This window comes from Oryx dammah, unplaced genomic scaffold (genome assembly GCF_014754425.2).
Source record: "Oryx dammah isolate SB20612 unplaced genomic scaffold, SCBI_Odam_1.1 HiC_scaffold_24, whole genome shotgun sequence".
NCBI classification, from domain to species: Eukaryota; Metazoa; Chordata; class Mammalia; order Artiodactyla; family Bovidae; genus Oryx; species Oryx dammah.
The window spans coordinates 19,074,444-19,091,321 of record NW_024070208.1 but is presented as its reverse complement, the minus strand read 5'-3'; the positions used below and the strand labels follow the sequence as shown (position 1 = coordinate 19,091,321).

The following is a 16,878-nucleotide window of genomic DNA, read 5'->3' as shown; positions in this document are numbered from 1 at the left end:
CAGAAGATATTAAGAAGAGGTGGCAAGAATACACAGAAGAACTGTACAAAAAAGATCTTCACGACCCAGATAATCATGATGGTGTGATCATTCATCTAGAGCCAGACATCCTGGAATATGAAGTCAAGTGGGCCTTGGAAAGCATCGCTACGAACAAAGCTAGTGGAGGTGATGGAATTCCAGTTGAGCTATTTCAAATCCTGAAAGATGATGCTGTGAAAGTGCTGCACTCAATATGCCAGCACATTTGGAAAACTCAGCAGTGGCCACAGGACTGGAAAAGGTCAGTTTTCATTCCAATCCCAAGAAAGGCAATGCCAAAGAATGTTCAAACTACCGCACAATTGCGCTCATCTCACACGCTAGTAAAGTAATGCTCAAAATTCTCCAAGCCAGGCTTCAGCAATACATGAACCGTGAACTTCCAGATGTTCAAGCTGGTTTTAGAAAAGGCAGAGAAACCAGAGATCAAATTGCCAACATCCACTGGATCATGGAAAAAGCAAGAGAGTTCCAGAAAAACATCTATTTCTGCTTTATTGACTATGCCAAAGCCTTTGACTGTGTGGATCACAATAAACTGTGGAAAATTCTGAAAGAGATGGGAATACCAGACCACCTGACCTGCCTCTTGAGAAATCTGTATGCAGATCAGGAAGCAACAGTTAGAACTCGACATGGAACAACAGACTGGTTCCAAATAGGAAAAGGAGTACATCAAGGCTGTGTATTGTCACCCTGCTTATTTAACTTCTATGCAGAGTACATCGTGAGAAACGCTGGGCTGGAAGAAGCACAAGCTGGAATCAAGATTGCTGGAAGAAGTATCAATAACCTCAGATATGCAGATGACATCACCCTTATGGCAGAAAGTGAAGAGGAACTCAAAAGCCTGTTGATGAAAGTGGAGAGTGAAAAAGTTGGCCTAAGCTCAACATTCAGAAAACGAAGATCATGGCATCCGGTCCCATCACTTCATGGGAAATAGATGGGGAAACAGTGGAAACAGTGTCAGACTTTATTTTGGGGGGCTCCAAAATCACTGCAGATGGTGAGTGCAGCCATGAAATTAAAAGACGTTTACTCCTTGGGAGAAAAGTTATGACCAACCTAGATAGCATATTGAAAAGCAGAGACATTACTTTGCCTATTAAGGTCCGTCTAGTCAAGGCTATGGTTTTTCCTGTGGTCATGTATGGATGTGAAAGTTGGACTGTGAAGAAGGCTGAGCGCCGAAGAATTGATGCTTTTGAACTGTGGTGTTGGAGAAGACTCTTGAGAGTCCCTTGGACTACAAGGAGATCCAACCAGTCCATTCTGAAGGAGATCAACCCTGGGATTTCTTTGGAAGGAATGATGCTCAAGCTGAAACTCCAGTACTTTGGCCACCTCATGTGAAGAGTTGACTCACTGGAAAAGACTCTGATGCTGGTAGGGATTAGGGGCAAGAGGAGAAGGGGACGACAGAGGATGAGATGGCTGGATGGCATCACGGACTCAATGGACGGGAGTCTGAGTGAACTCCGGGAGTTGGTGATGGACAGGGAGGCCTGGCATGCTGCGATTCGTGGGGTCGCAAAGAGTCAGACATGACTGAGTGACTGAACTGAACTGATCAATTTTATTAAAATATAAAGGTTTTATTTTTAAAGCTCTCATTATTTCTACATGGTTTCACTGTGTGCTATTAAGCCTGTAACATGAAATTTAAAGAAACAGAAATATGAATCTTTTGCCATTTACCTAGTACAGTATTTCTTTATAATGCTTTGTATTATTATGAAATGAACTCTTTTATAATCAGTATTAATGAATAGACTAATATCTAATAACTAAAAGACTTAGTGTTTTGGCCAAGTGGTTTAACACAATTGCTTGCTTCTGAAAAGTAGTGAAATTATATAAGGAAGATAGATTGATAGAATTTATATGTAGGCATCCTCATGTAATAAAAATTGAAGTGACTTTACCTGAACTTAACTCATAAATATCACTGCAATTAATATTTATTGAATGTGTGTGTGCACAAATTTTAAATTTTTTAAATGAAATTTCTCTGTGGTCAAAAGACCTTTTGATATGTGTAGGAGTATATGATCTATGTGTATATATTATTCATATTATATTTAAATAAATATGTATCTACATAGAATTTATAGTTACACAGAAGCTATATATGTGTGTGTGTGTGTGTGTGCATGTGTGTGCGCGTGCTCAGTGGCTTCAGTTGTGTCTAACTCTTTGGGACCCCATAGACCATAGACCATACCCCGCCAGGCTCCTCTGTCCATGGAATTCTCCAGCAAGAATACTGGAGTGGGTTGCCATTCCCTCTCCAGAGTATCTTCCCAAGCCAGGGATGGAACCTGCATCTCCTGTACTGCAGGCAGGTTCTTCACCACTGAGACACCAGGGGAACCCATATGTGTGGGTATATATGCAGATAAATATATGTGTGTGTGTATCTGTATATATATCTTTAGAAGCTTGTCCGTTTTACAACCGAGCATAATTTTTTTGAGAGTCTGGGAGCCATCCCCCTGGAATGTGAACATCTAGAAAGATAGCACTCCTGCCTCTGCATCACAGGAGAATTTAACCTTGGTCCTGCTCTCCAAGCTGTAACTATTTGCTTGTCAGAGTGATAAGAAAAGATTTATTCTCCTCTTCATTAGTTGGATAAAAGCAGCTAGGTAAAACAAATGGCTACTTCCATGGCTGGGTGAATTCAGAGTGGACTATGAAAGGGTGCTATCAAGCCCTTTTATAGGGGAAAGAAAGGAAAGTGAGGTTGCTCAGTCGTGTCTGACTCTTTGTGACCCCATGGACTGTATGTAGCTCGCCAGGCTCCTCTGTCCGTGGGATTTTCCAGGCAAGAATACCGGAGCAGGTTGCCATTTCCTTCTCCAGGGGAATCTTCCCTACCCAGGGATTGAACTCAGGTCTCCTAAATTGCAGGCAGACTCTTTACTGTCTGAGCCACCAGGGAAGGTCTCTTAAAGGGGAGTGACCAGTTATCTTTCATCTTGAGCGTATATGTAGGTACTGGATTATAACTGTTTGCCTGTATAAATGAGGCAGGATTGTATGTCTTTGTAATGTCTTCTGTGTAGAGTGCCGATAGCATCATGCTCTGGATACACGTATTCAGTAACAAAACTGCTTTCTTTCTTTTCTACACTTTGTGGAGAGGATTCTGTGTTGTTTGGACTTTATATCGCAAACAGTATCCACACACCTCACACAGGTTGTCAAGGCTGCTGATGTGAGCAGGATTTGACACATGCCCTTGTGAAGCTTGTATTCTAAATAAGTTTACCAGTAACTCTGTTCTGCAAAGCAGAGTAAGTACAACTAGGAAAAAGCAAAGAGCACAAAGGCAGGAGAGGTGATTCAGCTGAGGAGAAAAGTTGAGGTTGAGAAACAGAGATGAGCTATAGAAACAGAAGGTGGAATGGTGGTTATAGGGTGAGGGGCAGGAGGATGGGAGATGTGGGCCAAAGGGTACAAGCTTCTGGTTATAAGGTGAATGAATTCTGAAGATCTAATGTACAGCATGATGGCTATAGTTATTAATACTGTATTGTGGGACTTCCCTTGTAGTCCAGTGGTTAGGACCCCAAGTTTTCAACGCAAGGGGTGCTGGTTCCATCCCTGGCAAGGAACTGTGATCTCACATGCCACGCTTACAGCCAAAAAAAAAAAAAAATTCATAGTAATATTGTAGTGTATGCTTGAAAGTTGCTGAGAGTAGATCTTAACTAGTCTCACCACAAAAAAAGGAAAGGGTACCTACATGAGGTGACGGATGTGTTAATTCAATTGATTGTGGTAAATATTTCACAGTATGTACTCGTATCAAATCTTCATGAAGTACACTTTAAATGTATACAGTTTTGTCATTACACCTTGCTAAAGCTGGGGGAAAATTGGAGCAAGGGGAGTTATGCCACAGAAGCAGAAGAATGAGAAAAAATAAGTGAGGTAGTGGAGGGAGGGATGGAGTAGCAATGAGTCCAGTCACAGTGGGTTTTGTTTCGGGTTTTTAAAAAATATTTTTATTTGTTTATTTGGCTGCACTGAGTCTTAGTTTTGCTGCCACTATGGTGAAAATAAAAGTTCAGCTATTTCCTGCCAGAGGGTCTTCAACTATTCTCGCTTTTGGCATTTTTATTTTGTTTTGAAATGTCTTAGTCTGTTTGGGCTGCAATAACAAAAATACCATAGACTGGGTGACTTAAGGAACGCACATTTGTTTCTCACAGTGTGGATGCTAGGAAGTCTGAGATCAAGGGGCCAGCAGCAAGAAAGCTCCCGGGGTCTCTTGTGTATTAGCACCAAACCCATGCATGGTGGCTCCACCCTCATGTCCTGTTGACCTGCCAAAGGCCCCACCTCCTAATACCACTGCGCTGGGGATTATGATTCCAACATATAGATTTACAGGGACAAAAACCTGCAGTTCATAACACGGAGTAATGCTGCATTTTAGAAATTATTGTCCCTAGAAAATATTCTGTTTTACTTTTTGATAAAAACTTGCTATATGTATTAAATTTCATATGGACTCAGGGTCAATGAATTTTTTCTCTTCTAGCTCTATATCAGGTTTTGTCATAAAATTTAGGGAGAAGGTAAGAGTCACTTAATATTATCTGTTTTTCCAGTACTACCAGAGTATATTTATTCAGATAAGGGAGATATCATTGTTGAGTCAGTTTTATTATTCTTATCCTATCTCAGTGCCTAAGGAGCAATACATTAGTGAGAATCACATTAAAGCAAAGGATAAAAATTAGAAATTAATTTCTGGCTAACTTGATGAAAGCTGCAGAGAGAGCTTTCTTTTTGTCTGCTCTGGGTCTCCGTTGCTGCGTTTCTCTAGTTGTGGCAAGTGGGAGCTACTCTCTAGTTGTGGTAGGCAGCCTTCTCAATGTGGTGGCTTCTCTTGTTGCAGAGCACAGGCTCTAAGGTGTGAGGACGTAGTTGCCACTGTGCATGTGGGATCTTCCTGGACCAAGGATGGACCCCGTGTCCCCTACTTTGCAAGGTGGATCCTTAACCACTGGACCACTAGGGAAGCCTGAAAGAGCTTTTTTTTAAGCTGCAACAATGAATGGCATTAAAAAAAAAAGACTCAGAAATGGATTAAGCACTGACTTTAGCATGACTGTATGAAAAGTTTAAAAATAACAAGGATAACTACAGCTTCCATGCCTGTGCTTTAAGATGCACTTTAAGGACTCTGATTTTTTTTTTCATGTCAACATTCATAACTTACATTTTGTTTTCTGGTGAGAAAGGAGTGGGATATATTTTGAATAAGCAGACTCTCAGATTCTACTTTGATTTTGTGTTTTTCTGTAGCTGCTAGGTGAACTGATCCTGGACCGGCACAACTTTGCCATCATGACCAAGTACATCAGCAAGCCAGAGAACCTCAAACTGACGATGAACCTCCTCCGGGATAAAAGCCCCAACATCCAGTTTGAAGCCTTTCACGTCTTTAAGGTAAACAGCACCCTGCAGAAATAATGTGGACATTCCTTTTCCAGTTTCAAATGGCAAAATCCCTATTTTAAACCTTCCTTTTGACTTGAGAGAACATGAACTAAGCAATCTGTCGGTTTTGTGTGGCTTAGGTGAAATTCTAGAGTTATTTGAGTGGATGCCCATTTGTTTCAAAAAGATTTGCTGATGAATCTATATCTCGAAATATTTGCATCTTTTTCAGTAAGAAAATAGGTGGATACTGTTTCCCAGAAGTTACTAAGATAATCAGTGATTGAGCTAAAACCCAAACCCCGAGTGTCAGAATTTGAATGTTTCACTTCTGTCTTAAATGTTCCTTTGAACTTTAAATGAAACGGAAAGAAACACAGTGTACTACTTTTATTCCTTGCTTAGAAATATTTTAATGCATTTTAAAAGAAAACTAGTCTATATAATACCTACTTTTTCAAATATTTTTTTCTGTGATGTAAGAGTAATAAAATCATCTCCTAGAAACTTTAAGCAGTAGATTTGTTTAAAAGTAGAGTGGGGGGCTTCCCTGGTGGTCCAGTGGTTAAGAATCCACCTGCCAGTGCAGGGGACATGGATTTGATCCCAGGTCAGGAAGATCTCACATGCCGAGGAGCAGCTAAGCCTGTGTGCCGCAACTGCCAAAGCCAGGACGCCCTAGAGCTCGCGCTCCACAAAAGGTGAAACCCCTGCAGTGAGAAGGGCGTGCACCGCACCTAAAGAGTAGCCCCGGCTCGCTGCAATGCGCAGCAGTGAAGACCCAGCACACCCCAAAATAAATAAATAAAATCTTTTTAAAAGAGTGAAAAGAAAGTGACGTCACTCAGTCATGTCCGACTCTTTGTGATCCCATGGACTGTATGTAGCCTACCAGGCTCCTCCGTCCATGGGATTCTCCAGGTGAGAATGCTGGAGTGGGTTGCCATTTCCTTCTCCAGAGGATCTTCCCAACCCAGGGATAGAACCTGGGTCTCCTGCCTTGTAGGCAGACGCTTTACCATCTGAGTCAGCAGGGAAGTCAAATCTTTTCAAAAATAAACTAAAAAAAAATAAAAGTAGGGTAGATGAGAGAAATCTAATCTATAATCCACTACCGTGACTTAACTCTTGTAAAGATTTTAGTAAATTTTATTTTCCTGTGCATGTATGTAAACGTTTTTTTCTGCAGCTGAATTCACATTGTACACAATATTGATACACTAATTTTATCACTTAATGCTATACCATATGTGAACACTATAATTCATTATTGTTATATATAGCTTTTTAAAAGAGTCAATAGTTTTACTGGTATCATAGTTTTTCACTGAGTATATTTAGTTTACTTAAATATTCGCATGCTGTTTATAGTTAGGCTGTTTTCAATTTGTAGCTACAAGGAGCATTTTATGTTTTGAGCTAATTTGTTTCCAATTTTAGGATTATTTTCTTAGGATCAGTATCTAGAATAGAATTAAGGGTTGAGAGAGTTCCAACCTCTTTTTCTTTTTTAAATCTTTGTAAGGTATATTCTGTGATTGAATTTACATATATAAGTCAGCGACACAGCAATTTTTAAGGTGTGTAATTGTTGCTTTGAAAGGTAAAAAAAATTTTAGTCGATTTTTCAAGCCACCAGATCTTTATTGTGCAGAAAAACACTAGAGCCATTCAAATCCCATATTAATTTATAAATTCTATTTAATTGCATTCAGAATCCTAGCAAGTCTTTTTCTGGAACCTGACTAGCTGATTCTAAAATTTGTATGATAGAGCAATGGCCTGGGATTATCTGTGACAATTTTCAAAGAAAACAAGGTAGAGAAATCCACTCTACTATATATTAAGACTTCCTCTGGGATTTATCATAAATGGAAATAATACTGTATTGGCATGGAGACAGATAAATAGAGCAACAAAACAGAGTAAAGCCCTGAAGTGAGCCTGTGCAAATATGAAAATTTGATATTTGGTAGTGGAGAAATTATAAATCATTAAAGAAAGGGTTACTGTTTCTTAGTTCAGTTTAGTTGCTCAGTCAGGTCTGACTCTTTGCGACCCCATGGACTGCAGCACACCAGGCTTCCCTGTCTATCACCAACTCCTAGAGCTTACTGAAACTCATGTCCATTGAGTCAGTGATGCCATCCAACCATCTCATCTTCTGTTGTCCCCTTCTCCTGTCTTCAATCTTTCCCAGCATCAGGGTTTTTTCAAATGAGTCAATTCTTCACATCAGGTGGCCAAAATATTGGAGTTTCAGCTTCAGCATCAGTCCTTCCAGTGAATATTCAGGACTGATGTCCTTTATGATTGACTGGGTTGATCTTTTTTCAGTCCAAGGGACTCTCAAGAGTCTTCTCCAACACCAAGTTCAAAAGCATAAATTCTTCCGTGCTCAGCTTTCTTTATAGTCCAACTCTTACATCCATACATGGCTACTGGAAAAACCATAGCTTTGAGTAGATGGACCTTTGTTGGCAGTTTTAAATGCTGTCTAGGTTGGTCATAGCTTGTCTTCCAAGGAACAAGCTTCTTTTAATTTCATGGCTGCAGTCACCATCTGCAGTGATTTTGGAGACCCAAAAAGATAGTCTGTCACTGTTTCCATTGTTTCCCCATGTATTTGCCATGAACTGATGGGACCAGATGCCATGATATTAGTTTTCTGAATGTTGAGTTTTAAGCCTACTTTTTCACTGTCCTCTTTCACTTTCATCAAAAGGCTCTTTAGTTCTTCTTCACTTTCTGCCATAAGGATGGTGTTATTTGCATATCTGAGGTTATTGGTGTTTCTCCTGGCAGTCTTGATCCCATCTTGTGCTTCATCCAGCCCGGCATTTTGCATGATGAACTCTGCATATAAGTTAAATAAGCAGGGTGACAAGATGCAGCCTTGACGTACTCCTTTCCCAATTTGGAACCAGTCTGTTGTTCCATGTCCAGTTCTAACTGTTGCTTCTTGACCTGCATACAGATTTCTCAGGAGGAAGGTAAGTGGTCTGGTATTCCCATCTCTTTAAGAATTTTCCACAGTTTGTTGTGATCCACACAGTCAAAGGCTTTGGCATAGTCAATAAAGCAGAAGTAGATGTTTTTCTGGAACTCTGTCTTTTTCGATGATCCAGTGGATGTTGGCAATTTGACCTCTGGTTCCTCTGCCTTTTCTAAATCCAACTTGAAGTTCACAGTTCATGTCCTTTTGAAGCCTGACTTGGGGAATTTTGAGCATTACTTTACTAGCATGTGAGATGAGTGCAACTGTGTGGTAGTTTGAGCATTCTTTGGCATTGCCTTTCTTTGGGATTTGAATGAAAACTGACCTTTTCCAGTCCTCTGGCTACTGCTGAGTTTTCCAAATTTGCTGGCATATAAGTGCAGCACTTTCACAGCATCATCTTTTAGGAGTTGAAACAGCTCAACTGGAATTCCATCACATCCACTAGCTTTGTTCGCAGTGATGCTTTAAGGCCCACTTGACTTCACATTCCAGGATGTCTCGCTCTAGGTGACTGATCACACTGTCGTGGTTATCTGGGTCATGAAGATCTTTTTTGTATAGTTCTTCTGTGTATGGTTCTAGGATAAGGGATTATTAATATAGAAAACTCCCATCCACTATATTCAGAAATAAATTATCAGTAGAGATCTACACTTGAAAAGCAAAACATCTTTTAACTTTTAAAAGAGAAAATAAACTGTTTATGATGTTGGGGAAGGAAGAATTTTTTAAAAGAATTTGAAATCACAAAGCATAAAAGGAAATAATATTTGACATTAAATTTAACACCTATTTGAAAAGACATCATAAACAAAATGAGAGAACAGGATGGAATGTGGCACAGAGAGTTACAAATCGTTTAGAAAAAGGCAAACAATTAAACAGAAAAATGGGCAAAGGATACAAGTTGGTAACTTACAAATGAGGAAACCTGTTTTTGTTGTTGTTTGTTTAGTCACTCAGTTGTGTTTGACACTGTGACCCCATGGGCTGTAGCCCGCCAGGCTCCTCTGTTCATTGGATTTCCCAGGCAAGAATACTGGAGCGGGTTGCCCTTTCCTTCTCCGGGGGAAACCTGATTGGCCAACAAATAAGTAAAGGTGCTCATCTCAGTGGCAGTCATGGAAATGACCATTAAAATATCAATGAGATGTCACGTTACAATTTTCATATTGCCAAAAATGTTTAGGTCTGACAATATCAAATTGTAGTAAGGTTGGGAGAGCAGTCAGTTTGTACACTGTAAATTAGTATTAATACAAGCACTTGGGAGAGCAGTTTAGCAAAATTAAGTACTGAAAGTGTCCATACTCTTCATTCCTAAAATCTCATTTCCTGGACAGTCTTGATCACAGGCATAAGGAATTATGTACCAAAATGTTTATTGCACATTGTTTAGCATGAAAATGAAAAAAAATTGGGTATCTGCAGAAATCTAGGACAATAAATTGTGATATTTTTATATAATAGCATATAGTAATGGGTTAAAATTAATAGTTATATGGGATCAATGTAGGTAAGTCTCAGAAACATTGAGTGGAATCAAGCAAATATTAAAAGGATTTAATTTATTTAAAGTTTAAAACATGAAAAACTATACTATGTATAGATTCATACGTATGTAGTTAGTGTCTAGGAGAAGGCAATGGCACTCCACTCTAGTACTCTTGCCTGGGAAATCCCATGGATGGAGGAGCCTGGTGGGCTACAGTCCATGGGGTCACTAAGAGTCAGACACGACTGAGCGACTTCCCTTTCACTTTTCACTTTCATGCATTGGAAAAGGAAACGGCAACCCACTCCAGTGTTCTTGCCTGGAGAATCCCAGGAACGGGGGAGCCTGGTGGGCTGCCGTCTATGGGGTCGCACAGAGTCGGACACGACTGAAGCAACTTAGCAGCAGCAGCAGCAGTTAGTGTCTAAAAACCTGCATGGAAATGATAAACACCAAATTCAGGATAGCAGTCACCTCACAGGAGGGAGAATGACATCAGGAAAGAGAACGACATCAAGAAGTGTCTAATGGCCTTTAATTTTAATTGTAACGTTTTATTTTATTCAGATTCTGAAGGCACATATGGCAAAAATGATAGAGCTGATGGTGGGAACTTGAAATCTCCAGTGTTACTGCTGTACTCTTCTCTGTATTATTTCATAAGGAATAAGCACAAATTGGATGGAATAAAAATAGGCTCTTGTAGGACAGGAAAATGCCTGCACAGTATAAAATGATAGACCCTCTTAAGATCCTTCCTTTTTGACTGAGGAAATTATAGAAGGCTTGCCATTGTTTTGTCATTCCAACTCCCACAGAGTTTTACTATGCCATCCTAGACGAAAACATGCTTCATATAATTTTGTTCCAAAATGCAGTATTATAGAAGTATTCAGTGGGTGGCAAAATAGAAATAACCTACTTCCATCCTGTGAGATCAGAATTTGGATCATCTCATTATTGGACAGAGTACTTGGATGTGTATAAACTGGATGTACCCCGGACCCTGACTTTCTTCCTTCCACTGAAGCACACACTGAATTGTTTACTTGCCAAAAATAATATTTTGTTATTTAGAAAAATAAAGTTATTTTCACATTTTTTTTTCACTTCTTTATTAATAGTCTCTTTCCCCAAGTACCTTCCATAAGATACAGAAAATGTGATGTCTTCACCAGATTATTAATGGCCAGTTTTCATTAGCTTGCTTGAATCTTTCAAAGACTTGAATGAGATACCATTTCATGTTTTCTCTGCTACTGACAAACAAGATAGTATGATGGGAAAGGACTGGCCGGAACTCACGAGACCTGGGTGTTTGTTGTGGCTCAGTTGCCATCAGTGACTTTGGGCAAATCCATTCGGATCTGTATCTTCACTTGCAAAATGTTAAATTTAAAAAGTTGAAGTTAGGGACTTGCCTCGTGGTCCAGTGGCTGAGACTGCACGCTCCCAGTGCCCTGGGCCCGGGTTCGATCCCTGGTCAGGGAACTAGATCCCGTATGCTCCAACTAAGAGTTCACATGCCACAACTAAAGAGCTAAAGGTCCCATGTGCCACAACAAAAATCAAAGATACCATGTGCGGCAACTAAGACCCGGCACAGCCAAGTAAATAAATAAAAATAAAAAAATGTTTAAAAAGTACAGTTAGATTAAAATGAAAAAAGTCTGGACAAGGTGGAAGGGAGGCTCAAGAGGGTGTGGATGGATGGATGTATTTATACACAGAGCTGATTCATCCTACTGTACAGCAGAAATAACAGAACATTGTAAAGCAGTTATACTCCAAGAAAAAATAAATAAACATGCAGTATTTTTTTTTTAAGTGTAATTCCAGGATACTAGGTTCAGGAGACCTTTGTCTCTATGATCCTGCCTCTTCCAGAGAGGCGCCCAATGTGAATTTAGGAATCCACTATGAGCTGGTATCTCTTTCCTTTCCCTGTTAGCCTCCTTAATAGCAAAGGACCCGACTGCCACTTTCTACTAAGCCATGTAGAGGATGGGGGTGGTCAGTGCCTTTCAGCTCACCACTTTCAGAGCTGCTGGAACTTGAGCATATGTGGTGCGTGAGTGACTGACTCTTCGTGACCCCATGGACTGTAGTCCCAGGCTCCTCTGTCCATGGGATTCTTCAGGCAAGAGTACAGGTATGAGTTGCCATGCCCTCCTCCAGGGGATCTTGTGGCCCCAGGGATTGAACCCCTGTCCCCTGCTTTCCTGAACTGGCAGATGGGTTCCTTACCACTAGCACCACCCAGGAAGCCCAGTTTTGTCTCAATTATTACATTTAGCCATATGCACAGAAAAAATGGGCTTCCCGGGTGGCTCAGCAGTAGAGAATCTGCCTGTCAATACAGGGGACATGGGTTCGATCCCTGTGTTGGGGAGATACTCTGGAGAAATAAGTGGCAACCCACTCCAGTATTCTTGCTTGGAGAATCCCATGGACAGAAGAGCCTGGTGGGCTACAGTCCGTGGAGTCACAAAGAGTTGGACATGAATGAGCAACTGAGCACACAGCAAGCACTAGTCTCGTTGCGGTTTTCATTTGTGTTTACTAGTGACCTAATGATGTTGAACTTTTTTTCACATGCATATTGATAATTTATATATTTTCTTTGGGGAAATGTCCACTCAAGTCCTTTGCCCCTTTTTAAAAAGCATTGTGTGTATTTTTTTTTTGTTGCATTGGAAGAATTCTTTATAGATTCTGGATAATAGACACTGGTCATATATACGATTTGTAAATATTTTCTAACCTTCTTTATGTTGTCTTTTCACTCTCTTGATAGTATCCTTTGATGCACAAATGTTTTAAATTTTGATGAAGTTCGCTTTACCCATTTTTTTCTTTTCTTGATCATGCTTCTGATATAGCTATGAAACCACTGTTAAATCAAAGGTCATGAAGATGTACCCATATATTTTCCTCTAAAATTTTTATTAGCTCTTATATTTAGGTCTTTGATCAGTTTTGAGTTAATTTTTGTTTATGGTGTGAAATAAGGATCCAACTTAATTTTTTTTTTTGCATGTGGATTTCCAGCTGTCCCATGTTGAGTGTTTGTGTTTTTAAAATTATTATGAAAAGGTATTGGAGTTTGTCAAATACTTTATCTGCATGAGTTAAAATGATCATATGGTTTTCTTTCAATGTAATCATGTGTCATATTGACTTCCTAGAGCTGGTTTAACGACGTTCCATAGGCTAAGTGTCCTAAAACAACAGAAAGTCGTGTCTGCATTCTGTCGACTAAAAGTCCAAAATCAAGGCATCAGCAAGCTTGTTTCCTTTTGGAGCTTTCAGGGAAAATCGATGCCTCTCTCCTAGCTTCTGGTGGTTGCCAACAGTCCTTGGCACTCGTTGCCTTATAGATGCATAACCCCAGTCTCTGTCTCCATCTTTTTTGTTTTTCTTTTTAATTCAAGTTTATTCATTGTGTCTGAAGTAAAGCTGATTTTGCAGCATTCCTGTCTGTCTCCATCTTCACATGGCATTTTCCTCTGCATATGTCCGTGTGTTTCTGTGTCCAAAATTTCCTCTTCTAAGGATACTGGTATTAATAGTGGGGTTCAGGCCCAGCCTAGCCCAGTATGAACTCATCTTAATTTGATTACATCTCTGCTTCCAAATAAGGTCATACTCACAGGTACTGAGGCTTAGGGCTTGAACATTCATCTTTTGAGAGGATGCAGTTCAGTCCAGTACATGTGGTGTATTACATTGATTGATTTCACTATGTTGAGCCATGCTTGTATTTCTCAGATAACTCCCACTTGGTCATAGTGTGTAATCCTTTTAATATTATTCTGGACTTCATTTGCTTGTCTTTTGTTGAGGATTTTTGTATCTTCATTCATAAAGGATATTGGTCTGTAGTTTTCTCGTGGTAGTTTTGTCTGGCTTTGGTAACACGGTAATGCTAACTTCATATAACGAGTTAGGAATTATTCCCTTCTCTTTCATTTTCTGGAACAATTTGAAGTAGATTGGTGTCGATTTTTCTTTTAAAATGTGTAGAATTTACTGTGAAATCATCTGGTTCTGTCTGGACTTTTGTTGAGAGGTTTTTGGTTCCTGATTCAACTTCCTTAAAGAAATAAAAGATCATAAGAGAATACTACAAATAATTGTACATAAATAAATTAGGTAACCTAGATGAAATGGACAAAATCCAAGGAATATACAATCCACCAAAAAAGAAAGAGAAAATCTGATTCATGGACTCTCATTCCACCTACACTGTAATTTTCTTCTAAAAGGGAGTAAAATCTCAGGCTTTCTGTGTTCAATAACTCAAGTAACCAATGAGATGCGGGAGGGACCTGTGGTTTCCAGGTGTGCACCCCTTGACCTGGGTGTTTGTTTCCCCATGTTTCAGGTGTTTGTGGCCAGTCCTCACAAAACACAGCCTATTGTGGAGATTCTTCTGAAAAACCAACCCAAACTCATCGAGTTTCTGAGCAACTTCCAAAAAGAAAGGACCGACGATGAGCAGTTCACTGATGAGAAGAACTACCTGATTAAACAGATTCGTGACTTGAAGAAGGCAGCCCCTTAAAGTCCCACCGAGTCTCCTGCCACCGTCGCCATCTCGTTTATTCCGTTCGTATGACAAGTGTCATTTCAAAAAGTAGCCATTCTTGGGAAGGCTATGGAGGTGCCTGTTTTTCCTCAATCTGTCATTCAGGGTAGGTGGGATATAATCATTTGAATGAAAAAAATTAATTTAGAATAATATATTCATTTAAACCTGTGATTATTTATATGAAATCAGAGCCATTGTATTGGGGAATTGATGAAGGCAACTTTAACACTTTCTTAATGGAAGGCAGCAAGGCTGTGGGCTTGCAGATGAGCCCTCAGTACCACGAGCCACCGAGTACTGGGAACTCGCGGGGTGGACATCACCCAGTCCTCAAGGAGGATTAAATTCTCAGAGGAGAATTGGGAGTTGGGGCAAGAGACACAAAACTGTTTTGCCTGTCTGCGCATTTGCCCACAAATTTCTTAAGGCATGAAGAAAATAAGGTCCAGTATTTTCAGCCATTCCATATTCTATTCCCTGCCCACATCTATTAACCATAATCACTCATTCTTAACTTCCTAGGAAACTGCTACCCTCCTTTCTGCTTATGACCCCACATTCCATCTCAGTGAATCTCCTCTACACACCTGACTCATGGTACACACACACACACACACCCTACTCTGACCAGGTTAGTATAGAACCAACTAGGTATAAACAGGATGGTCTAACAAGGATCACAGGCATGGAGGACCCACTGGGGTAGGATCTGCTCACTTGAAAACTTGTAACCGACGGTCAAGAACCACAACTCTAGCAGAAGTAATTGCTGTTTCACAGACTTCTGTAGGGTTAGTGAATATTTGGAATATTTCATTCATACTTCTTAATTTGGGAAAGAAGTTTTGTGGTGAAAGTGTTTTTCAGAGTAAGAATCATTGCATTGAGATGCCTAGTGTGTGTAAAACCACAGGTCCAGAGGGTCACACAGGGCTTTAGACCACTTATACATAAGGGGACACTGCAGTTGGAAGGACAAATGATGACACGCAGGAAACATCCTCAAAGGACTAAAACAAATTTCACTCTAATTTCTGATCTGTCATTGTAATTTCACATCAGATTCTTCCCTGAAAAGGTTTCTGTAAAAATGTTGGTCTCAAGTACTCTCTTGCATACTAGGATGATTTAGGAATTAATTTGTGTTTTTTAAAATAAAGGTCACGGTTTGTTTTCAGACATCAAGTGTACAAAATGGAATTTTAAAGCTATATTTACAAAACATTAAAAGTACAATTGTTAGTCTGTTTTTTTTTTTTAATGATTCTGTTTCCAGATCATGAATTAGTGCCTTCCATAGGAATCTTCACTTTTTACAGTGTAGGGTACTGTGTTCTTGAACCAGATATTTCTCCAGCCAGAGAGGGGAAGATCCCCCTCCAGGATCCACGCTCTTGTAGATTTAGCATCTGAAGCATCACCTGGCATGGTTTCATCCTTCTTGGCTACGTTTATCCTCGCCCCCAGCCCCAGCGTTGAATTCTGAGGCAGATGCTCTCGGGTCTGCTGGAGCTTCTTGTAGCAGCACTGACCAGTGCTGGACCATCTGATGGCCTTCAGTCTTGCATCGCTGAGGTCAGATTATTTTTATAACATTCCCTGACAGTCCAGAGTCTCTTCGAATCTGACTTTTCTGGTTTTGTTTGTTTAAAAGAGATGAGTATAAATATTTAAAAAAAAAAAGGAAGAAAGAAAGAAGGCACAGCAATGACTATTGGAAATTTATTTCTTTGCTTAAATACTGTCCCACACATCATGGGACATGTACTTTCAAGTGGAAAGCAAAGCCTTGTTAGAGTTCTGTTTTTGATAAGTAAAACATATTTTATTTCCCCTGAGCTTGAATTAGCTCTTTCCTAGCAAACCCCCGTAATAAATGAAGTAGCTGGGGTTTTGCTGTGATACAAATTTGTAAATTGTTAACGTGAGAAAGAGGGAGCCAAAAGCTCACAGTTAAAGTACGTCTGCATAAAAGTCACTGTAAATATTGTGAGATTTGAGTTTCGAAAAGGTCATATTTAATAAGCCATTTCAAAAGCACACATTTAAATAAAGACTGACTAAATGAAAAGGTGCCACATACTCCTTGGTCGGTTTCGTTTCTCTCTGTGTGTCCCGCCCCTGTGTTCTTGTCACCGCTCCAAAGAGGGAAAGCACCGGGCTGCCCGGAGGCCCCACGTTCCCCCGCCCTGTGAGGCTCACTGCCCTTGACCAAGGGCTGCCTGTCAGGCAGTAGACATTTCACGGGTGCTTCACTACAGCCAGTCATTCCCATTTTATATTTGA

At 40.0% G+C, this 16,878-nt stretch overlaps 1 protein-coding gene across 5 annotated transcripts in view; it reads left to right on the top strand.

Moving 5' to 3' along the window:
- Positions 1 to 16,674, top strand: part of CAB39L (calcium binding protein 39 like) — a 94,634-nt gene extending 77,960 nt beyond the window's left edge. For all 5 annotated transcript variants that reach the window (XM_040266971.1, XM_040266969.1, XM_040266970.1 and 2 more), the window contains 2 exons: positions 5,368 to 5,511; positions 14,386 to 16,674. In XM_040266971.1, the coding sequence (XP_040122905.1) occupies positions 5,368 to 5,511; positions 14,386 to 14,565 (324 nt within the window). In that variant the 3' untranslated portion in view covers positions 14,566 to 16,674. The remainder of the gene's footprint in view (positions 1 to 5,367; positions 5,512 to 14,385) is intronic.
- The last annotated feature ends 204 nt before the right edge of the window (positions 16,675 to 16,878 follow it).